The sequence below is a fragment of the Mytilus californianus genome, unplaced genomic scaffold, assembly GCF_021869535.1.
Source record: "Mytilus californianus isolate M0D057914Y unplaced genomic scaffold, xbMytCali1.0.p SCAF_15, whole genome shotgun sequence".
Classification (NCBI taxonomy): Eukaryota; Metazoa; Mollusca; class Bivalvia; order Mytilida; family Mytilidae; genus Mytilus; species Mytilus californianus.
Genome location: NW_026262637.1, coordinates 25735371 through 25756951, shown reverse-complemented (window position 1 = coordinate 25756951; position 21581 = coordinate 25735371). Strand labels below are relative to the sequence as shown.

General features: G+C 31.7%; 1 protein-coding gene and 1 long non-coding RNA gene across 2 annotated transcripts in view; both read right to left on the bottom strand.

Annotated features, from left to right (window-relative positions):
- Positions 1 to 806: 806 nt before the first annotated feature.
- The window catches only part of LOC127725746 (macoilin-like), a 28677-nt gene continuing 7902 nt past the window's right edge, over positions 807 to 21581 (bottom strand). Inside the window, exons 4-12 of the mRNA XM_052232960.1 lie at positions 13157 to 13286; positions 12220 to 12286; positions 10280 to 10382; positions 9233 to 9572; positions 7350 to 7508; positions 4808 to 4990; positions 3520 to 3640; positions 2572 to 2746; positions 807 to 1148 (exon numbers count right to left, since the gene is read on the bottom strand). Coding sequence (XP_052088920.1) covers positions 928 to 1148; positions 2572 to 2746; positions 3520 to 3640; positions 4808 to 4990; positions 7350 to 7508; positions 9233 to 9572; positions 10280 to 10382; positions 12220 to 12286; positions 13157 to 13286 — 1499 coding nt within the window. The 3' untranslated portion in view covers positions 807 to 927. The remainder of the gene's footprint in view (positions 1149 to 2571; positions 2747 to 3519; positions 3641 to 4807; positions 4991 to 7349; positions 7509 to 9232; positions 9573 to 10279; positions 10383 to 12219; positions 12287 to 13156; positions 13287 to 21581) is intronic.
- LOC127725752 (uncharacterized) lies at positions 19141 to 20874 on the bottom strand. Its single transcript, XR_007993127.1, has 2 exons — positions 20116 to 20874; positions 19141 to 19342 (listed from the first exon to the last, which is right to left on the bottom strand). It is a non-coding gene; the product is annotated as an uncharacterized LOC127725752 (long non-coding RNA).

Sequence of the window (21581 nt, the reverse complement as noted above, 5' to 3'; positions counted from 1 at the left end):
CATAATTAAATATCAAATTCATGAACCATTCATTTTAGTTTATGTTCAAACTGATTATACCAATATATATGATCATTTTAAGGGTCTCTTTATCAAAGATATAATAAATATTTCCAGATTATTTTTGACATCCAAATAATTTTTGAGTTTTCAATATTCCAACTAAAATTTCATTTATCAAATAAACTGCTTCGCCGAGCACAGCTCGATACGACCGCAGAGGTCCAACCCTGAACAGTTGGGGCAAAAATGGACACATATTCAAGCTTGATACAGGTCTGAATTTGGATTGTAATTAAATATTTGACACATTATAGGTTTCTGACACAGAATAAATGTAGTCAAAGAACTTGAAATTGGTTGTATGATTTGAATTTATATTCAATTGAGGATATCTTGCTTTTGTGTAATACACTGTGCTGTTGCGCAATACTTAGTAAATCTGTTTTCAGACTATATACAAAGAATCAGCAAAATAAATTGTGACCCCCAATTTTTTTCTTTGGAAAATTGACAATTTCTTAAATCTTGAGGGAAATTTTTAATGACCCCCCTTCTCATAAAAAAATAATATTTAAGGAGAAATTCCCCCCCCCCCCCCCCCCCTTTTTCCAAAAAAATAATTTTGAAGAAATTTTCTTTTTGTAAAATGTGGTACAAATTAAGAGACATCCATACACTTAAACTAAAGTTATTGTCCGGAAACCAAATGTCTTCGGACGACGAAGTGATACCAATATACGACCGCAAAGATTATTTGCGGTCGTATAAAAATCTATAAAACTGCGTAATAGTGGTGAGTAATCTTTGTGTCTATAAAACTTTGAATCATATGCATTTGAGGGATGCCAGTCATAATACACTGAGGAAAACATCTATAGACAAAGTCCAGAAGCTAAAAGGTTGTTAATAAAGTTCCATCGCAATTTATGTGGTAGTTTTAGGAGTGTAATCTGATGCATGTGGGTTCAGATTAGATTTAACGATGCCGTCATCTTTCTGTTGTTTGCTTGAATACAATGGTGAAGTCATGACAGTGTCTGTACCATTCATACAGGCTGATGATGTGGGAATCATGTGTAAGGCCATTGCTTCAGCTATTTTGGACTTGATATCAGCAAGTTCTCTGTCTTTTTCTATAAGATAACCTGAAATGTACAGAGACAAGGTATCTTATTATTAATCATTACCATTAATTATGACATACCATGGCCTTATATTTTTTGCTTTATAGTTTACTGTAATAGTATCAAAGAAGTTTCTTTAAACTTACTTCAACAATAAACTAAACTCATGGAAGGGTATTGATAAGTATGTCTTCTGACTTTTTGTGTTCATGGGTTGTTGTTTCATTGATGACTTTTATTCATAACAAAAAAAGAAAACTACAAAAGAGGTTTCCTAATTTTCAGTGACTGTCTGATGATATATTGGTTGAACTCAGTTGCTAAGAGATAGGGGTAAGCTGGTCTACCAATAAGAACTTATACTAACAGATCATCATCAACTATACCAATAAATATACAATGAAACATTTTCAAAATAACATCAAAATTGTGTATTAATGCCTTTAAATGAATCTGAATTATAACAAGCATTCTGAGAGTATTGCATTGAGTGAATTTTCTAAGTCCAAGGACCATAACTCTGCACAAAATGATCATACCGGAACAAAATTCGAACTTGATCTGTAACTTGTCATGATAAAACTATATACCAATTATCAAATCAATATCTTCAAGCATGACGAAAAAAGGTGTGGAAAACTGATTATATGTGTGAATTTTCTAAGTCCAAGGACCATAACTCTGCACAAAATCTTCAGACCGGAAACAATTCGAACTTGATCTGTAACTTGTCATGATAAAACAATACACCAAATATCAAATCTATATCTTCAAGCACGAAGAAAAAAAGTGTGGAAAACTGATTTGCTGGACTGACGGATGGACAGACAGACAGATGGATGGAGTGCAAACCTAAAGTCCCCTTCGACTTCATTGGTAGGGGACTATTAAGGGAGAACAGCAACTAATGTGAAAGAAGTAAAGCTTATTGTTATTCAGGAATATATTTGATAATAAAGGATTGTTTGAGCCTCTGCCACATTTGTTTATTTTTCTTCTAATTTCTGTCTCATTTTTTCACAGCATAGATGCTTAATTTTTTCTACATTAACAGGTTTTCTAAGAGTCATTCTTGGGTAATATTTTATCTCAGTCAGTGAATTTGCCTTTGAAATGTACACAAGAGTTCACTTGTTAAACTGCATACTAAATATCATTATGACAAGATAAAGGTATGTTTTACTCAAGGGCTGTTCCAGAAATAAACACATAGTGGGGCTGGGAGGCACTTTTTTTAGACCTAAACCACACAGTATTAAATTTTCATTTTACTCCTAATTCTTACAAAATTCTAAGGAAAATGCAACCACCCACAATTGATTAATTTGTGTGCTTCTCATCCCCCACCATGATGAATTTAGGAACAGCCCTTACAGTGAATTTCAAGCTGCTTAGTAGCTTCCTTTTTTCCTGATTATTTTTTTCCCACTCATGAAAGACCTACCTTTGAGTATTTCAATCTGTCTTTTGGCTTCACCTAATGCTGAAAACAAATCTAATTTGATGCGTGTTTCTTCACTAAGACTGTTTTCTAGATGAGAATTTTTATCCTGCATTGCTGCCAAAGCTGACATCAACACTTCTGTTTCATTTTGTTGATCTTTTAACTGTCGAAGTTTCTGCAAATATCAGTGGAATATAATTAGCAATTCAAGAAATGTGCCATCATTTTACAGACTAAATACCCTGACACATAAAGTTCTACCTTGTATAATTTAAAATTGAACTATTTTAAGCAATTACTTGAAATTAATATATAGCTGATGAAGAAGAGGTCATTGTTAAACCGACACCCAAATTTTCCTGTGAAAATGTCAAAAATCAAATTCATAGATTTAAAATTTTAGAATGTGCATTGAACAGAAATGCGACTAGAAAACAAAAAAAATCTTTTTTTTTTTGGAAGATATCAATTAGGTGTCAATTTTATTAAAATTTTCACTTTTCAGTTTTTAGAAATAAAATTGATTTATAGAATGTGTTCAAATTAAGTGAATTTGTTTTCCTTGGTGTCAAATAAATTGTGTCAAAATATCTTGACTTCTATCATTAGTGGTCGTACAGTATATATATTCTATTTCATAATGCATGCACTAACTTTGTAAACCAAAATGTTGTCTTTATTGGCATTTGTAACTTTGAATATACATTTATTTTTTGTTTAAACTATTGTTAAGTTTTTCCCTTTTGCATAGAGTTTATATAGTTAATTTCATGTCATGAAAAGGAATGAAGGTAAACTATCGAAAGAATAAATAATAAAATGCACTCAACCATTAAAATGTTTTCAAAATGTTATGTTTATGCATATGTACCTTAAATTTTATTTAAAGCTTCAATATTATTATAATCTCCATAAATGTTTGGTCTCCTTGCACATTATTTTAATTACCTGATTTTCATATTCTAACTGTCTGTATTGTTCTTCCTTCATTTTGAGATCTCGTTGATACTGTTTTATTTCTGTTTCTATATTTCTCTGTTTAGATTTACACTGTTCTGAACATTCAATTCTGTCAGAGAAAGTCAAAAGTGAACTAGTTTTTGCAATTAGATTAAAAAGAACAAAAAATTTAAAGAACAGATAATTTAAATCAAAAGTTAACTTGTTTTTCCTATATTTAATACCAGATAATTCTGCACCTGACTTGGGTTCAGCTTTACTGTATTTTATTGAATAACTAATACATTATTACCATTGGATGCAAGTTTTCAAACTGTTCTATTCCACAGACTTAAATGTATGTACAGTCGTCTCTTTTGAATGTTTTCCCTCTTAAATCACCAGCTTTGGATACTCATAACACTATTCAGGTCATTATATAGTGACATATGTATATCATCTATTTTTCCAGCCACCGGGTCAAAGAATTTCACACAATATTTTGAATAAATTTTTTTACACACGCCAATATGCCTTGCCTGCTTTACTGATCATGATCAATTTTATATAAAAGGTCTCTAAGATAAAGGTTTTACTTTAAATATCTCATAAAGTTTACATTATCAATGATCCATGTAAATGAGAGGTTAGATGAACCCTGATAGACAGTCATGTACACCTTACAATCATTCCATACACCAAATAAATTTGACCTATTGCTTATAGTATCTCAGAAACAAACTTAACCAGAAAAACTTAACATTGACCATTGAACAATGAAATTGAGGTCAAGTTCAGATGATACCTGCCAGACAGGCATGTACACCTTACAAACATTCCATACACCAAATATAGTTGACCTACTGCTTATAGTTTCTTAGAAACAACCTTATCACATAACTTTAACCTTGATCACTGATCCATGAAATGAGGTCAAGTTGAAGTGAACACTTTTTGTCAAACACATAGACCTTGCAAGGATCCCAAATTCCAAATTTAATTATCCTATTACTCAAAATAAGTGAGAAATTCACATGATGAATAAACTTAACTTGGTAACCATATGAAGCATCCAAGTATTCTTACTTCTGATGTATAATGCTTTATACAAAAAGTTACACTGTCTTGTATTGGTGATGCAGTACAAGCACACATTTCAATAGATCTGACATTGCTATTCTATCTATACAGTTTTAAATGTTTTTAATACATGAAGTCAGATACCTTATTCATCCCCTGCTAATCTCTTTTTGACAAGAGGAGATTAAAACAAGAACTCCAGTAATATATTTATTACCTCTGTGTTGAAGCCACTGCAATAGCCCGAGCTGCAGCAACCTCTTCTGCCTTTTTAGCTTTACGTTCTGTATTCAACTGTAGTTCTATACCCGCTCTCATCTTTCTTTCTTCATTCATTTTCTTTTCTAAAAGTGAGATATTCTGTTTGTCTTGCTGCCTACTTGTAACAAGATTGTGAAGTCTGAAATTTAACAAATAGCAAATTCAATTAAAAATAAATGGGAAATGTGTCCATGGGACACAGATGATGCCCCCACTTGCATATAATGTTATAAAGGGACATAACTAAAGAATGGTAAAAGTGACGCTACCCAAATGTGTACTTGATCTGAGTTTTGTGGTAATAAGCATTGTGTATAAGTTTTATAATATTTGGATGAGGCAAACTTAAGTAAGAGAACGAAAACAAAAAATTCAGCATTTTTTTCATTTGTAAAGGGGCATAACTCTAGAACAGTAAAAGTGACTCCACCAAAATTCAAACTTGATCTGTGTTTTGTAGTAATAAGCATTGTATATAAGATTCATAACATTTTGTTGAGGTAAACTAAAGTGAGAGAACGGAAACAAAAAATTCAGCAATTTTTCCATTTGTAAAGGGGCATAACTCTAGAACGGTAAAAGTGACGCCACCAAAATTCAAACTTGATCTGTGTTTTGTGGTAATAAGCATTATGTATAAGTTTCATAACATTCGGTTGTGGCAAACTAAAGTTAGAGAGCGGAAACCAATTTTGGGACGTACGGACGGACTTACAGATGGACAAGGGTAAAACTTAATGCCCCCTCCGCTACGGCAGGGGCATAAAAATTTGTTTAGTATACTAACTTATTCCTCAATCATACAAGTTTAAACATCATCACACCCATGTTTAAAGTTTTCTACTCATGTGATGAATGTTTGCTTTGTGTTTTTTTGTATTTTAAGTAATCAGAGGTTATTACAGGGCTCTCATGAAGGATTTTTTTTCAGTCAAGTCCAGGGATTCATCATTTTTGGCACAGGCAAACTCTATATACTGAAGGAAAATTACTAGAACAATTTTTTAAATAATGATGATCAGACTCTGGTGATAGATACATCTTTGGACTTGTAATGTATTCTGTTTAGGGTAACCAACAATGTTCTAATAAAAATGACTAAGTTTAACCACTTATACTTTTGTGAGAAATTAAGAAAATCAATGTGAACGACTCAGTATATGTACAAATGTGCTACCAAATAAAAAGATTCTACCTTTTAACTGTGAGAGAAGGTTGACATCACAAAATTAGTTTAATTGTTCTAGCTCATTTCTCTTCATGAATCATTATAGTAAAAAGGATTTTTTGGTTTCTGTAAATAATTCCAGTTGGTAATCATTGGTCCATTCCTTTTTCATTTAACATCACTTTTTAACACATTCATGTAATTGTATATTTTCAGTTTAAGATCATTAAAAGCAAGAGTGATAGCTGTTTGGACCTGTCGTGAAAAAATATTTTTTTGCTTATTCTTGGGTTTTTTGCCAATCATCATTGATATATAACATATATGATTGAATAAAGCTCAAGTCTACCTGAATGAAGGAGTTAGCTGTTTAAGCACACAAAGAACTTGTTGTTTTATCACATTTTGAAAAGGACTGACACTGATGAAGGCCATTTGTTGAGCCAAATAATTTATATCAGTATTCTTGCACAAATTTGACTTTTTATAATTTTGTTTGTTTGTTTGTGCTAAACGGTTGTTAAGACTGTTTGATGTGTTTTAAATTTGCTATTTATAATTGATAAACCATCTGGACCCATTAATGGCATAAACCTTGCTTATCCAGCTAACAACCACCACCAACGAAATATTATTATCCCTTAAGTTTTTAAAATTTGGTATCAACAAATGAAACTGCGAGCTACTGCTCACTGATGATACCCCCAACGCAAGTGGATAATTTTAAGTGTAAAAATATGTACCCCCACCGCAAGTTGATAATTTTAATAGTGTAAAAATATGTACCCCCACCACAAGTGGATACTTTTAATAGTGTAAAAATATGTAAGTGTACGGTAAACAGGAAGTTTTTTAGTGATGAATCTGAAACACATCACACGGTATAGCTGACTTATATAAACTCTGAAACCAAATTTCAGAAATCCTTGTATTGTAGTTCCTGAGAAAAATGTGACGAAAATTTTCAACTTGGCTATCATGTGTAAAATGATACAAGTGTTCGGTAATGATACAAGTGTTCGGTAAACAGGAAGTTGTTGAGTGATGAATCTGAAAACACATCACACAGTAGAGCTGACTCGTATAAACCCTGAAACCAAATTTCAGAAATCCTTGTGATGTAGTTCCTGAGAAAGATGTGACGAAAAATATTCAAGGGATAGATGGACGGACGGACGGACAGATGGACAGACAGAGCGGGGGTATAAAAACTTTTTTAAATACAATTTTAGTATAGAGAATATTTTACAACCTACAAAAATAATTATTCAATGGATATCTGATGATGATTATAATACTCATCAACAATAAAATCAGTTTAAATGCTTACTTATTTTGAAGATTTTCGTTATCTATCTGTAACTGATAATATTCTGATCTAAGATTTTTGTCTTCTAAAAGATATGTAGTTATCTGTTGTTTTAATTCCTGTTCACAATTCCTACTGGATTGTAGGTCTGTCTTTAATTTCTTTACATCTGTTTCTAACCTGCAATGTTCACAAGTAAAATTAAATATCAGAAACCATATCTAACTTCTGAGTCTATCAGATTTATTTATATGTTGACTTAAATAAATTTTGCTATGTTTGAAAAACATGATATAATCAAGAACACAATTTTTCTTCTTTTTTTGTTTGTAAAGTATTTACATTCTTTGTATTTGTTCAGTATTAAGTTGGTATTTGATGCTTCTTTCTTTGCATCACTCTTTTCTCGTAAATTCTCATACTTTTACAATGTACTTTAACCCGTTGATAGAGCTAAGCACATACCATTGTCAACAGACCACACAAAGTATATGTGTCCATCAACAGACAGGGCAAAAGTTAGTTGTCACCAAAAAAAAACTTTAGAAAAAATTGGTTTCCCACCTTTTCTCTAAGTGTATTACCAGCACAGTAGTCAACAATATTTTTTTGCAATATGTATTTTAGACCAACTTCAATTGAAAGAATAATGGTATAACATCACAATGACAGATCTAATGTAAGAGGGTATCAGGATGTCAAGTGACAGCATTATAACAACATGAAAGGACGAGTATTGCGAAGAAAATCTGACATTAAAAAATACCATCCACATAATGAAATAAATGGGGAATGTGTCCATAGGACACAGATGATGCCCCCGCTTGTCTATCAGATAAAGTTATAAAGGGACATAACTGAAAAACGGTTATAGTGACGCTACCCAAATTTGTACTTGATCTGAGTTTTGTGGTAATAACAATTGTGTATAAGCTTCATAACATTTGGTTACAGAGGCAAATTTAAGTTAGAGAACGGAAACAAAAAATTCAGAAATTTGTAAAGGGACATAACTCTAGAACAATAAGAGTGACACCCCAAAAAACAAACTTGATCTGTATTTTGTAGAAATAAGCATTGTGTTTAAGTTTCATAACATTTGGTTGAGGCTAACTTAAGTAAGAGAATGGAAACAAAAAATATTCAGCAATTTTTCCATTTGTAAAGGGGCATAACTCTAGAATGGTTAAAGTGAAACCACCAAAATTCTGACTTGATCTGTATTTTGTGGTAATAAACATTGTGTAAAAGTTTCATAGCATTTGGTTGAGGCAAACTAAAGTAAGAGAACGGAAACAAAAAATTCAGCAATTTTTCAATTTGTAAAGGGGCATAACTCTAGAACAATAAAAGTGACACCCACAAAATTCAAACTTGATCTGTATTTTATGGTAATAAGCATTTTGTATAAGTTTCATAGTATTTGGTAGAGGCAAACTTAAGTTAGAGAACGGAAACGAAAAATTCAGCAATTTTTCCATTTGTAAAGGGGCATAACTCTAGAACGGTTAAAGTGACGCCACCAAAATTCAAACTTGATCTGTATTTTGTGGTAATAAGCATTGTGTATAAGTTTAATAACATTTGGTTGAGGCAATTTAAAGTTAGAGAACAGAAACTAACTTTGGGACGTACGGACGGACATGTGGCGAATAGGAACATCAGTAAAAATGCAATAACTTTTTAACATTGATAATGTTCATTAAAGTTCCCTTGGACAGTCTAATGGTTACAGACAAAACCTGGTCTGTAAAGTAGAAGCATTGTGCATGTTATAAAAGACATAAACAAAAATGCAGCTTGTCATTAAGTTTACTGTTAATACACAGAAACACAATGGAAATTAGTTTAATGCAACTCCAAATTCATCCTCTGACATAATATTTGTTCTAAGCTAACCTTACCTAACTATAAATTCATCTTTATTATTAATTAATGTAACAGGTGTGGGTGGCACATCCTTATTGACATCTTTCTTTCCTTTTCTATTGTCTTTAGCACTGTTCAGTTTAGATGAGGAGGATTTTGTTGAGACACTGTTTGATTTAAATGACTTAGATTGCTGTTCATTTTTAATATTCTCAGCACTTTCATTAAAATTATTGACATCATTTTTAGACTTTGGTTGCTCTATAAATTCTATCTCTTCATCTTCTTCTATATCTTTTAATTTCTTTGTATCTTCTATCTTCTTTCCTATAACTCCATTTGAGATTACTTCCTCCTCTGATTTAGCCGGTAAAGCTGTAAAGTGTTAAACATATTTTCTATTAAAAAAATATAAGAATAACAATGCAAAAATATTTGATATAAAAAAAAAAATGTAGCTATAAACTTTTCTTTTTTCTATTCTGATGTTGTGTATGATTTCCCCCTGTAAACCAAACCAGTATAGCAAAACCTTTTTAAATAATAATAAGTTTGGTTTTTTTTAATAATAATGTTTCTCCTGCTAGAATATTCTTTTGAGAATTGAGTTACTAATTTTTTCTGTTCCCTAAAGCTGTTTTGTCCATATGAAACTAAACAGCCACAAAATTTCAATGCAAGACTTATATTGGCTGGTTACTTTACTTTATCCTTGCCCTTCTTTGGAGAAAGGAAAATGCAGAATGTGGAACCTCTACTCGCCAATCTGCCATAGGTCACAGGTGAGTAACGGATATATAAGGTGCCAAGTTATAATTTCCTTGCAGTCTGAAGTAATTTGGCAGTCAGCCACCTAAGTCTGTTGATGTTAATGTGCAGTGTTATGGAATAATGAAATTCCCAGTTCCTAAACAGTTTTTTTTAAGGCAATCAGCAAACCAAAACAATATTATAAATATTTGAAACACTTCATTGAAGTCCTGTCCTAATATACATTATACAATCCCAACCATACTGGTATTCCTTTCTTAGTATGTCTGAAACAAATATTTGATGTTTATATCAAGATTACAAGTTCCTACCTTTCTGTTTTTCTATATACTGATTTTGTAATTCTGTTGGCAGTGCTTGGTTTATTAAATTATAATAAAATTCGTTTTCTTTCTGAACATCTTTCTGTTTGCGCTAAAAAAAGTACGTACAAAAAACATATGTTAAAACCTATCTATGTCAGTATAATCAAACAATCTTCATTTCAAACAGTTTAGATAATAACAATCAAATATACAATTTGACTCCGCTGATAATCACTCTTGACTTTTCTGTAATAATTCAATGTCAGGTTAACAGGTAAACTCAGCTTTCAGACAATAAACCTTGATAGTTATATAATCATTAGGTGAGGGGGTTTTAACTAGGTTTCTACAGTAATTACTCCTCATTTCATTTTTGTGATTGGAAAAGGTGCCTGTGCTTAGTGAAAGTCCAGTCAAAAGGATCACCTAAAGCTCAAATTTTCTTGAAACTGGCACATTTGGTGTGTGTTTCAGCAGAAAAAATAAATGGGGAATGTGTCCATGGGACACAGATGATGCCCCCGCTTGCATATCATATAAAGTTATAAAGGGACATTACTGATAAACGTTAAAAGTGACGCTACCCAAATTTCTACTTGATCTGAGTTTTGTGGTAATAAGTATTGTGTATAAGTTTCATAACATTTGGTTGAGGCTAACTTCTTAGTTAGAGATCAGAAACGAAAAATTCAGCAATTTTTCCATTAGTAAAGGGGCATAACTCTAGAACAGTAAAAGTGATACCATCAAAATTCCATCTTGATCTATATTTTGTGGTAATAAGCATTGTGTATAAGTTTCATAACATTTGGTTGAGGCTAACTTAAGTTAGAGAACGAAAACGATAAATTCAGCAATTCTTCCATTTGTAAAGGGGCACAACTCTAGAATGGTTAAGGTGACACCCCCATAATTCAAACCTGATCTGTATTTTGTGGTAATTAGCATTGTGTATAAGTTTCATAACATTTGGTTGAGGCAAACTAAAGTTAGAGAACGGAAACAAAAAATTCAGCAATTTTTCCATTTGTAAAGGGGCATAACTCTAGAACGGTTAAAGTGACACCACCAAAATTCAAACTCGATCTGTGTTTTGTGGTAATAAGCATTTTGTATAAGTTTCATATCATTTGGTTGAAGCAAACTTAAGTTATAGAATGGAAACCAACTTTGGGACGTACGTACGGACGTACAAGGGTAAAACTTAATACCCCCTCCGCTACAGCGGGGGCATAAAAAAATTTGCATGTCATGACAGTAAAAAATAAATCCATGAAGGAAGCCCAGTTCAACATCTATGTTCCACGGTAGACAATATCAATGAATACAAATCAGACTGACGATATAGCATGGTCAAAAGAATATGACTATAAATAATCCTACCAAGTATGAAAGCTTTATATCAAACAGACTATTAGTATTGATGTGTTTTGGACAGACGGAAACCATTAACATATTCCCCACAGCGCTTGGTTCCAACTTAGCCAGTGGTTTGAATGTATAATCTTTTTTAATCAATTACAGATTGAAGGAAATATGACCCACCATAAGTGATGGCAATAGTTCACAAGTTATGATATTAAAAGATCAATTCAAAAACAAAACATAATAATAATCAGACACAGTCAATGATCCTGACAACTTGTTGTTGAAACATTTTTTCTTTTGTACACTGAATGAAATAAACACACTCTTTATCTAACATCATAATCATTGTTGTACAAAATTGTGTAGCCATTCTCTCATTATTACTGTATGTCTATACTTTTGACAGAATCTGTCATGGATTTGTAAAATGGGTCAACACAGTGGTGATATTTGAGCTCACTTTTGAGAGAATTTTTCATATAATTGTGATCAACTAAGCTTTTATATGGTCTAGTGAATATCCTCAATCAATCGTATGTTTATGTTATGTATATATTATTTGTTATACAATAACTTACCAATCTAAACTTGTAAGACACATAACTTTTAAAACCAAAACCTAGTGTAACAACAGGATAACCAATACTGAAACCAAAATATAAAACTTTAAACATACAATGTACAATTCCTGAATCTTTTGTACTGAAAACTGGGTTATTTTTTTGCAGAGTTTAAATTAAATGAGTCATTTATGAGTTCTAGGGCCAAATGAACATGAATTTTAAGCATTAAAGAGCATTTCTGAATTTACCCTCACCAGAAACCCGAAAGCCAAACCCGTCTTTTTCTTGTCCCTGATCTTTTTTAAAGATCACATTTACCCAGTTTTTTGTTAATTGCAAAAATTAGCAAAATAAACCCCTTTCAAAAATTTCCCTCTTTAACCAAAACGGGAATGGCATTGTGAAATATAAATTAAAGAATATAGTCTGTTTTAAACTTCAATGTATATGGGTTTTACTGAAATTATGAGAAATTTACAAACTTCAGTTGTTCTTTGATTCAATTACACAGCACATCTATTGACATTAAATTTAGTATTTAGTGCATTCAAGTACCTTATTTATGATTTTCTTATTGTATTGCTGAAACAAAATTTATGTGAATGATTTAAGAGAAAAAAAAGAAATGTCAACCAAAGTAAAAAAAAAGTATGTGTAAATAATGCAGTGTGATTTTACCGTAGTATATACAATTTTATGAAATCACCAATCTTGGGAAGCAATTGCTCATAATTCTGATCAGTGATGGAATTCAAATAAAATCTAGGAAATATTGAACCCAAGCAATGGTGTTGGTTTGTAGTTCTTGGATGAAGTGTAGTAAAATAAAGTGTAATTACATGTCTATTTTGGTGTACTTGTATATATGGGTTCTGTCTCACTAACATTTACACCATATTTGTTTTGTATTGCCAAAGCACATGAATACTCCTCATAAAACACCAAATCTTACCAGTGAGCTGCAAATGGTCTACAGAGATCAAGATTAAATGGTAAAGCTTTCAATTCTCTGAGTCTGACTGAAGCTTCTATGTAGACAAACAGCAACCATAGAGAAACTGTAGGAAGACATATTCCTCTTTCTGCAAAAAGATCATATTTTCAAAAGGTTTTTTTTTTGTATAATTTTGTTTTACTTCTATATTATCACCATTTTTGATGCATGGTCAACTTAAAATTCAGGACACAGATCAGAACTTAATCCATTGTTGTTTTTGATTAAATATAATTACAGGAAAATGAATAGGAAGTTGGAAGTGGTTTACAAGTATTTAAAAACAAATGTCAATTATGAAACATTACTAATATTTATTTTATTCAATATCATTAAATAAATACAGGTAACAGGACACTATTTATAAATGTGAGTAAGATTAATCCAACATGATTAAGAAGAGTAACCATTTCACAATACATACTTTTTACATTCTTATATTGTAATAAAATGCTTCGCTGGGGCGCAGCTTGATACGACCGCAGAGGTCGAACCCTGAACAGTTGGGGCAAGTATGGACACAACATTCAAGCTTGATACAGCTCTGAATTTGGATTGTTATTAAATATTTGACACAGCATAGGTTTCTGACACAGAAAGAATGTGGTCTAAGAACTTGAATTTTTTTAATTTACCTATTATGGTCCAATGTCCAAAATCAAAATACATGGTTAGATTCAGCATATCAAAGAACCCCATATATTCAATTTTTGTTAAAATCAAACAAAGTTTAATTTTGGACCCCAACTTGGACAAACTTGAAAACTGGGCCCATAATCAAAAATCTAAACACATGTTTAGATTCAGCATATCAAAGAACCCCAAGAATTCAATTTTTGCTAAAATCAAACTAAGTTTAATTTTGGACCCTTTGGACCTTAATGTAGACCAATTTAAAAAACGGGACTTAAAATTAAAAATCTAAATACACTGTTAGATTTGGAATATCAAAGAACCCCAATAATTCAATTTTTGATGAAATCAAACAAAGTTTAATTTTGGACCCTTTTGACCTCAATATGAACCAATTTGATAGCGGGGCCCACACATAAAAAATCTAAATTCATGGTTAGATTCAGCATATCAAAGAACCCCATATATTCAATTTTTGTTGAAATCAAAATAAGTTTATTTTTGGACCCCAACTTGGACCAACTTGAAAACTGGGCCCATAATCAAAAATCTAAACACATGTTTAGATTCAGCATATCAAAGAACCCCAAGAATTCAATTTTTGTTAAAATCAAACTAATTTTAATTTTGGACCCTTTGGACCTCAATGAAGACCAATTTAAAAAACGGGACCCAAATTAAAAATCTAAAAACACGGTTAGATTTGGCATATCAAAGAACCCCAATAATTCAATTTTCGATGAAATCAAACAAAGTTTAATTTTGGACCCTTTTGACCTCAATATGAACCAATTTGATAGCGGGGCCTACAAATAAAAAATCTAAATACATGGTTAGATTCAGCATATCAAAGAACCTCATATATTCAATTTTTGTTGAAATCAAACAAAGTTTAATTTTGGACCCCAATTTGGACCAACTTGAAAACTGGGCCCATAATCAAAAATCTAAATACATGTTTAGATTCAGCATATCAAAGAACCCCATATATTCAATTTTTGTTGAAATCAAACAAAGTTTAAATACTGGACCCTATCTTGGACCAACTTGAAAACTGGGCCCATAATCAAAAATCTAAACACATGTTTAGATTCAGCAAATCAAAGAACCCCAAGAATTCAATTTTTGTTAAAATCAAACTAAGTTTAATTTTGGACCCTTTAGACCTCAATGTAGACCAATTTAAAAAACAGGACCCAAAATTAAAAACCTAAATACACGGTTAGATTTGGAATATCAAAGAACCCCAATAATTCAATTTTAGATGAAATCAAACAAAGTTTAATTTTGGACCCTTTTGACCTCAATATGAACCAATTAGATAACGGGGTCCACAAATAAAAAATCTAAATACATGGTTAGATTCAGCATATCAAAGAACCCCATATATTCAATTTTTGTTGAAATCAAACAAAGTTTAATTTTGGACCCCAATTTGGACCAACTTGAAAACTGGGCCAAAAATCAAAAATCTAAATACATGTTTAGATTCAGCATATCAAAGAACCTCATATATTCAATTTTTGCTAAAATCAAACAAAGTTTAATTTTGGACCCTTTGGACATTAATGTAGACCAATTTGAAAACTGGACCCAAAATTAAAAATCTAAATACACTGTTAGATTCGGCATAACAAATAAATAAATGTGATCAAAGATTTTACAAATCTAATGCGCCATACTGTGCAATTAAAGATTACTTCTTGAAATTTTTCAATATTTGAAATTTGAAAAAAAAATAATATTTGAAGAATAATTCTTTTTAATTTCTGAAATCTGAAATGAGAAAAAATTGGCCTCCCCACAATTTCTTTTTATCCCCCCCCCCTTTTTCCCCAAAAAAAATTCTTTCCCTCAAGATATGGTCATAATCTCAATTCAAATTTCCAATGGAGTTGGCAACCATAATTACCCATTTAAATTTACCATAGTGCTAACTCAATCTATTTTATAATAGAATTAATAAAAATATAGTGTAAAATCTTTCATATGGATTTTTTTGTAAAAAAAAAAGATGAAAACATTTGCAGATATTTTTACTGGTCTTCCTTTATAAATATGCATTTCTTTAAACATAATTTAAAAGCAGTGTAAGGGAAGTAACCAAAACGTTGTATTTGGATTACCTCCCTTACACTGTTTTAGATTATCTTTATTGTTCATTAACCATTACTTTATACATAATTTAAAAGCAGTGTAAGGGAGATAATTTCAATGATGTATTTGATTTATCTCCCTTACACTGCTTTAAATTATGTTTTGTACTAAAGTATTTGTCCATTAACCAGGACAACCTTGTTTTTCCCCCTTTTTTGCCCCTAATTCCTAAACGGTTTGAGCCATAACCCTCCAAAGCAAATCCTAACCATCCCTTTGTGGTATGGAAACTTGTAGTATAATTTCAGAGAGATCCATACACCGTTCCACAGTTATTGTCTGGAAACTAGAAAATGCTCATTTTTGGCCCCTTTTTGGCCCCTAATTCCTTAACTGTTGGTACCATAACCCCCAAGATCAATCCCAACCTTCCTTTTGTGGTATTTAACTTTATGGTAAAATTTCAAAAAGATCCATTCACTTAAACTAAAGTTAGAGTGCGAAAACCAATATGTATTTGGACGACGACGACGACGACGACGACGCCAACGTCATACCAATATACGACCACAAAATTTTTTTGCGGTCGTATAAAAAGTTAGTTCAGATTATCAAGAAATGTCAACATGTAAAAATAAACTGCTCGCTGAGCGCAGCTGGATACGCCCGCAGAGGTCCAACCTTGAACAGTTGGGGCAAAAATGGACACAATATTCAAGCTTGATACAGGTCTGAATTTGGATTGTAATTAAATATTTGACATATTAAAGGTTTCTGAATAAATGAAGTCAAATAACTTGAAATTGGTTATATGAATTGAATTTATATTCAATTAAAGATTTCTTGCTGTTGTGCAATACACTGTGCTGTTGCGCAATACTTAGTAAATCTGTTGTCAGACTATAGACAAATAAAGTTCAATTAATTCTCAATGTCACATTAGAAATTTATGAAAATCAAAAGGGAGCTTACATCAATATATATAAACAATTCACCAAAGTTTCATGAGAATTGCTGACAGCGTTTTTGAGTTATTGTCCGAAAACTGGAAAATCCCCCCTTTTTTAATGAATAAAACCCCATAACTCAAAAATGTAAAATGTAAAATTTATAAAATTCTAAAGGGAGCTTACTTAAATAGATATAAATAATTCACCATAGTTTCATAAGAACTGCTGAAAGCATTTTTGAGTTTTTGTCCAAAAACTGGAAAATCCCCCCTTTTTTTTATGAATAAAACCCTGTTTTTTTATGGATAAAAACCTGTAACTCGGAAAAGTAAAATCTAAAATTTATAAAAATTGAAAGGGAGCTCATGTCAATAGATATAAACAATTCACCACAATTTCTTGCAAGTTGGTGAAAGCATTCTTGATTTATTGTCAGAAAACTGGAAAATCCCCCTTTTTTTAATGAATAAAACCCCATAACTCAGAAACGTAAAATTTAAAATTTATAAAAAATGAAAGGGAGCTCACGTCAATAGACATAAACAATTCACCAAAGTTTTATGCAAATTGGTTAAAGCGTTTTTGAGCTAAGGTCTGACATGTTGATGACAGACGGACAGACGTATACCATAATATGTCCCGTAAACGGGCGTATAATAAGATAAATGTGGATAGTGTCCACATGTGGACACAGATGATGCCCCCGCTTGCAAATCATATAGTTATAAAGGGACATAACAGAAGAACGGTAAAAATGACGCTACCCAAATTTGAACTTGATCTGAGTTTTGTGGTAATAAGCATTGTGTGTAAGTCTCATAACATTTGGTTGAGGCTAACTAAAGGCAGATTTTACAGTATTGTGTTCTGCCTCCTACTTCCATGATAAATAATTAAAGAAGGCATTACACGAAAAAAAATTATATTTTCTGAAAATTTATTATCAGTAGATCATAATTCTTCAAAAAAGGAGTAAATAATGTAAGAGATTATTGAATGGTTGCCAAGGAAACAGGATACCCACATTTTCTCCTTTTGCACCCTGGTCCAAAATTTCATTAATTTTGGTTTAAAGCCTTTAACCAGCAATAAAACCTAAATAAATTCTAAAAGGTAAAGGGTTTAGGAAGATATTCAGCATCTTTCACATTACTATTTCTAATATATTAGTGGAAAAAAAATATGTTTAAGATGATGGACATGTGACATATGGAAAATGGGACAAAAGTTTATGTTTTTCAAAGTAAATGACATCTAATACACAGTAAAAAGAATTGAATAAGTATAAAGTTGCATGTGTTGCCAATATTTACTTTTTACTAGTTTAATTTGTGCCAGATTCTTAAAAGAAAACATGTTTTGAATTAAGGCTGTTGCTAATGTGACGGAGACAAAAATGAGTAACGTTAGCGACATTTGGACATGTCACATTAGCAACAGCATCTTTAAAAAATAAAATGTATGCACACAGTCGTGCTTTATAAATGCTTTGAGTAATTAAATTGTACAGTCTGGTTTAGAATATCTAAATATACAGAATGTCATTGGCAGGTGTACTTTGTATCAAATGAATACACAAGAAACCAATTTGTAATAGTAACATTAGCAACATCTTCTTCAGTAATACATTAAGAAAATTTGCCATCTAGATGGGTCGCACTAAATAGGGCCAAAATTGTTACAGGAGGTGAAAAATAAGATTCATGATATCTTTATCGAAAAAGTTTTCAGATGTAACTGAATGATTCTTCTAGATCTGTTCATATCTTTAGTCGTGAACTGAGATGTTGATATGATATGAGTACCAAATGCAATAAGAACTGTTCTTTGTACCAGACTGACACACCAGATTTTATGGATGGATGGATTAATTATTGTTTAACGTCCAGTGTCAACCTGGTATGTGCACATCAGGAAGAGAACAAGTTGATGTAATATGATCTCTGCTTTGTACTAGACCGACACGCTTAGATGGATTTTCCACAAAGACACATTATACAGACTCTGTTGCCTCTGTATGCTGACCTTTGCTTTTACTCCTAGATGCTTTTGGCTTGGATGAGAAGCAGCAAAGACCCAATTTTAATGTCTTATTTTATCTGGCTACGAATTTAACCTGCAACCTTTGGCACTCAAAACAGAAGGGGGATATGGATTATTTATGAAGCACAAGCCAAAATGCCCATGTAATGTCTACCAAGAAACATCAAAAAACAGAAGAATGAACAATTTCAAATCAATTCGCAGTGAAGATGGAAATACCATAGTGATCAATGCCTCAATGACTTTCACCATGGATTTTGGTAAAGAAAGTCTTTTGTAGTCTTCAGAACACCTTGCTTTGCCCATTTAATTCATGATGCATTTGCATTCAAAAGTCGAAAATACTGCCTAGACTAAGAAGCTTAAAAATATTTTAATGTTTGAAAAATTTATCGTCTCTGTTAGTTCTGGAGGACTGCATCTGAAAGAAAATAAATTGAAAATATTACTGGTATATGAATACAATTTAAAAAATGAACAACTATTAAAATTTTTAAAATGTATTGAAGTACTGCCTTCAAATTTACTTCAATCAAGACATAGTTTTTTGCCGAATGCTTTCAGTATATATGGTAATTAAAGATATGTTGTCATCATTAATTATAGCTAGAACAGTTCAAGTTACCATCTTCTTTTAATGATTACCTGAGATTATGCTAAGATACCCCTGAAAATCAAATGTATGTTTACCATTTGGTAAATTTGTCTGTGAGCAATGACTTTTATGCCAATTTTGACAATTTTAAGAACTGGACTAATTTTGGCAATTAATGAACTAAGTTGTTATTATAAAAATAGAAGATGTGGTATGAAGCTCTTCGAAAAGGAAAGACTATTACCTTCAAATATATATAGTAATGAGCGCCCCTTCATTACTATATTAGACTGTTTTAATTTTCTTATATAACATCACATCAACAATATACTGTCCCAAAGTAACGATCGCTACATAAAAATCTGTCCATGTTATACCGTTCGCATCAAATTATTAAAAGAAATGTATTTTGATGAACTAGAAGACTCAACTGTACGTAAAATATGGTCAAATCTCGTTGGGAGATGAAAAACCAAAACAAAAGTTTCTTAATGTGACATTTAAATGACATTACTTGATTCAACGTTTTGTTGCGAATGTCTTTTTGATGGACGGAATACAATAAAGGACCTCGTGTAACGATATAACAGACATCTTACCTTCTTTGCTTTCCCATTATGTGAGGGAACCGGCTCCGCATCCATTTCTGCAAAGGGCGATATCGTAACTCCTATACAGGAGAGTTACAGATCTAAATATATATTGCTCACGTGACATTGATTTGGACGGAAACGTAGAGCAGTAACGTTCGCAAAAACTAAAACAGCCAATGATATTGATTCCGAAAGTCCTTTGACCCCCTTTCGTCATCAAAATTTAATGTGATTGCTATTTATATCAATTATTTATAAAACCCGAGTTAAAAATAACAACGGGCCGTCTGAGAACCAACAAATAAATTGCGATCGTAACATACCCCAATGGACGAAAAAGATGTGACGTTCGCAATAATATTATTAAATTACCTTTTTTAGCCTTTACCAATAAAAATGTGCCTTAGAATTATAATTAAAACACAAAAGAATACTTTTTATTAAAATATAAGTCCATGTTATTAGGCTCCACTTAAAAATAATACTTTAAAATTCCACTCCAAATAAGCTAGATGTCAGTCAAGTAGGTCACAATGTCTATTCAATGTCCAATATTTTGAAATTGAAAACCCACTAATTCTAACAAAAAACATAAACACAGGGTGATTTTTATTTTTATTTACTCAGAAAGACACCTTTTATTAAATAAAATAATGCATTACTTCATTTCACACTCTGTTTCACAGTTTCAGCAATACCTTTTTTGATGGATACAAAAAAGCAATACTTCCTTTTTATTGTAAAATCTGCCACAAGTAAGAGAACGGAAACGAAAAATTCAGCAATTTTTCCATTTGTAAAGGAGCATAACTCTAGAACGGTAAAAGTGACGCCACCAAAATTCAAACTTGATCTGTGTTTTGTGGTAATAAGCATTGTGTATAAGTTTCATAACATTTGGTAGAGGCAAACTTAAGTTAGAGAATGGAAATTAAAAATTTTGCAATTTTTCCATTTATAAAGGGGCATAACTCTAGAACGGTTAAAATGACGCCACCAAAATTCAAACTTGATCTGTTTTTGTTGGTAATAAGCATTGTGTATAAGTTTCATAACATTTGGTTGATGCAAACTCAAGTTAGAGAACGGAAACCAATTTTGTGACGTACGTACGTACATACAGACGGACAAGGGTAAAACTTAATGCCCCACTGCTACGGCAGGGGCATAAAAATGTGGTATGATTGCCAATGAGACAACTCTCCACAAGAGACCAAATGACATAGAAATTAATAACTATAGGTCAATGTACTGCCTTCAACAATGAGCAAAACTCATACCATATGTTTATTTATACTGTTACTTTTCTCCTTTTCCTTCTTTGACAGGAGTTGGTTTATTTTGGTTGTGATTTCTGCCCAAAATAGTTTTGTAAAATAAAGCTGCTCAGAAAAATAAAGTATTTAAGGGTTTTTTTTTGGGATATCACAATGTATATATCTCTTCAGGGTTGATGTTTAAATGAAACCTTC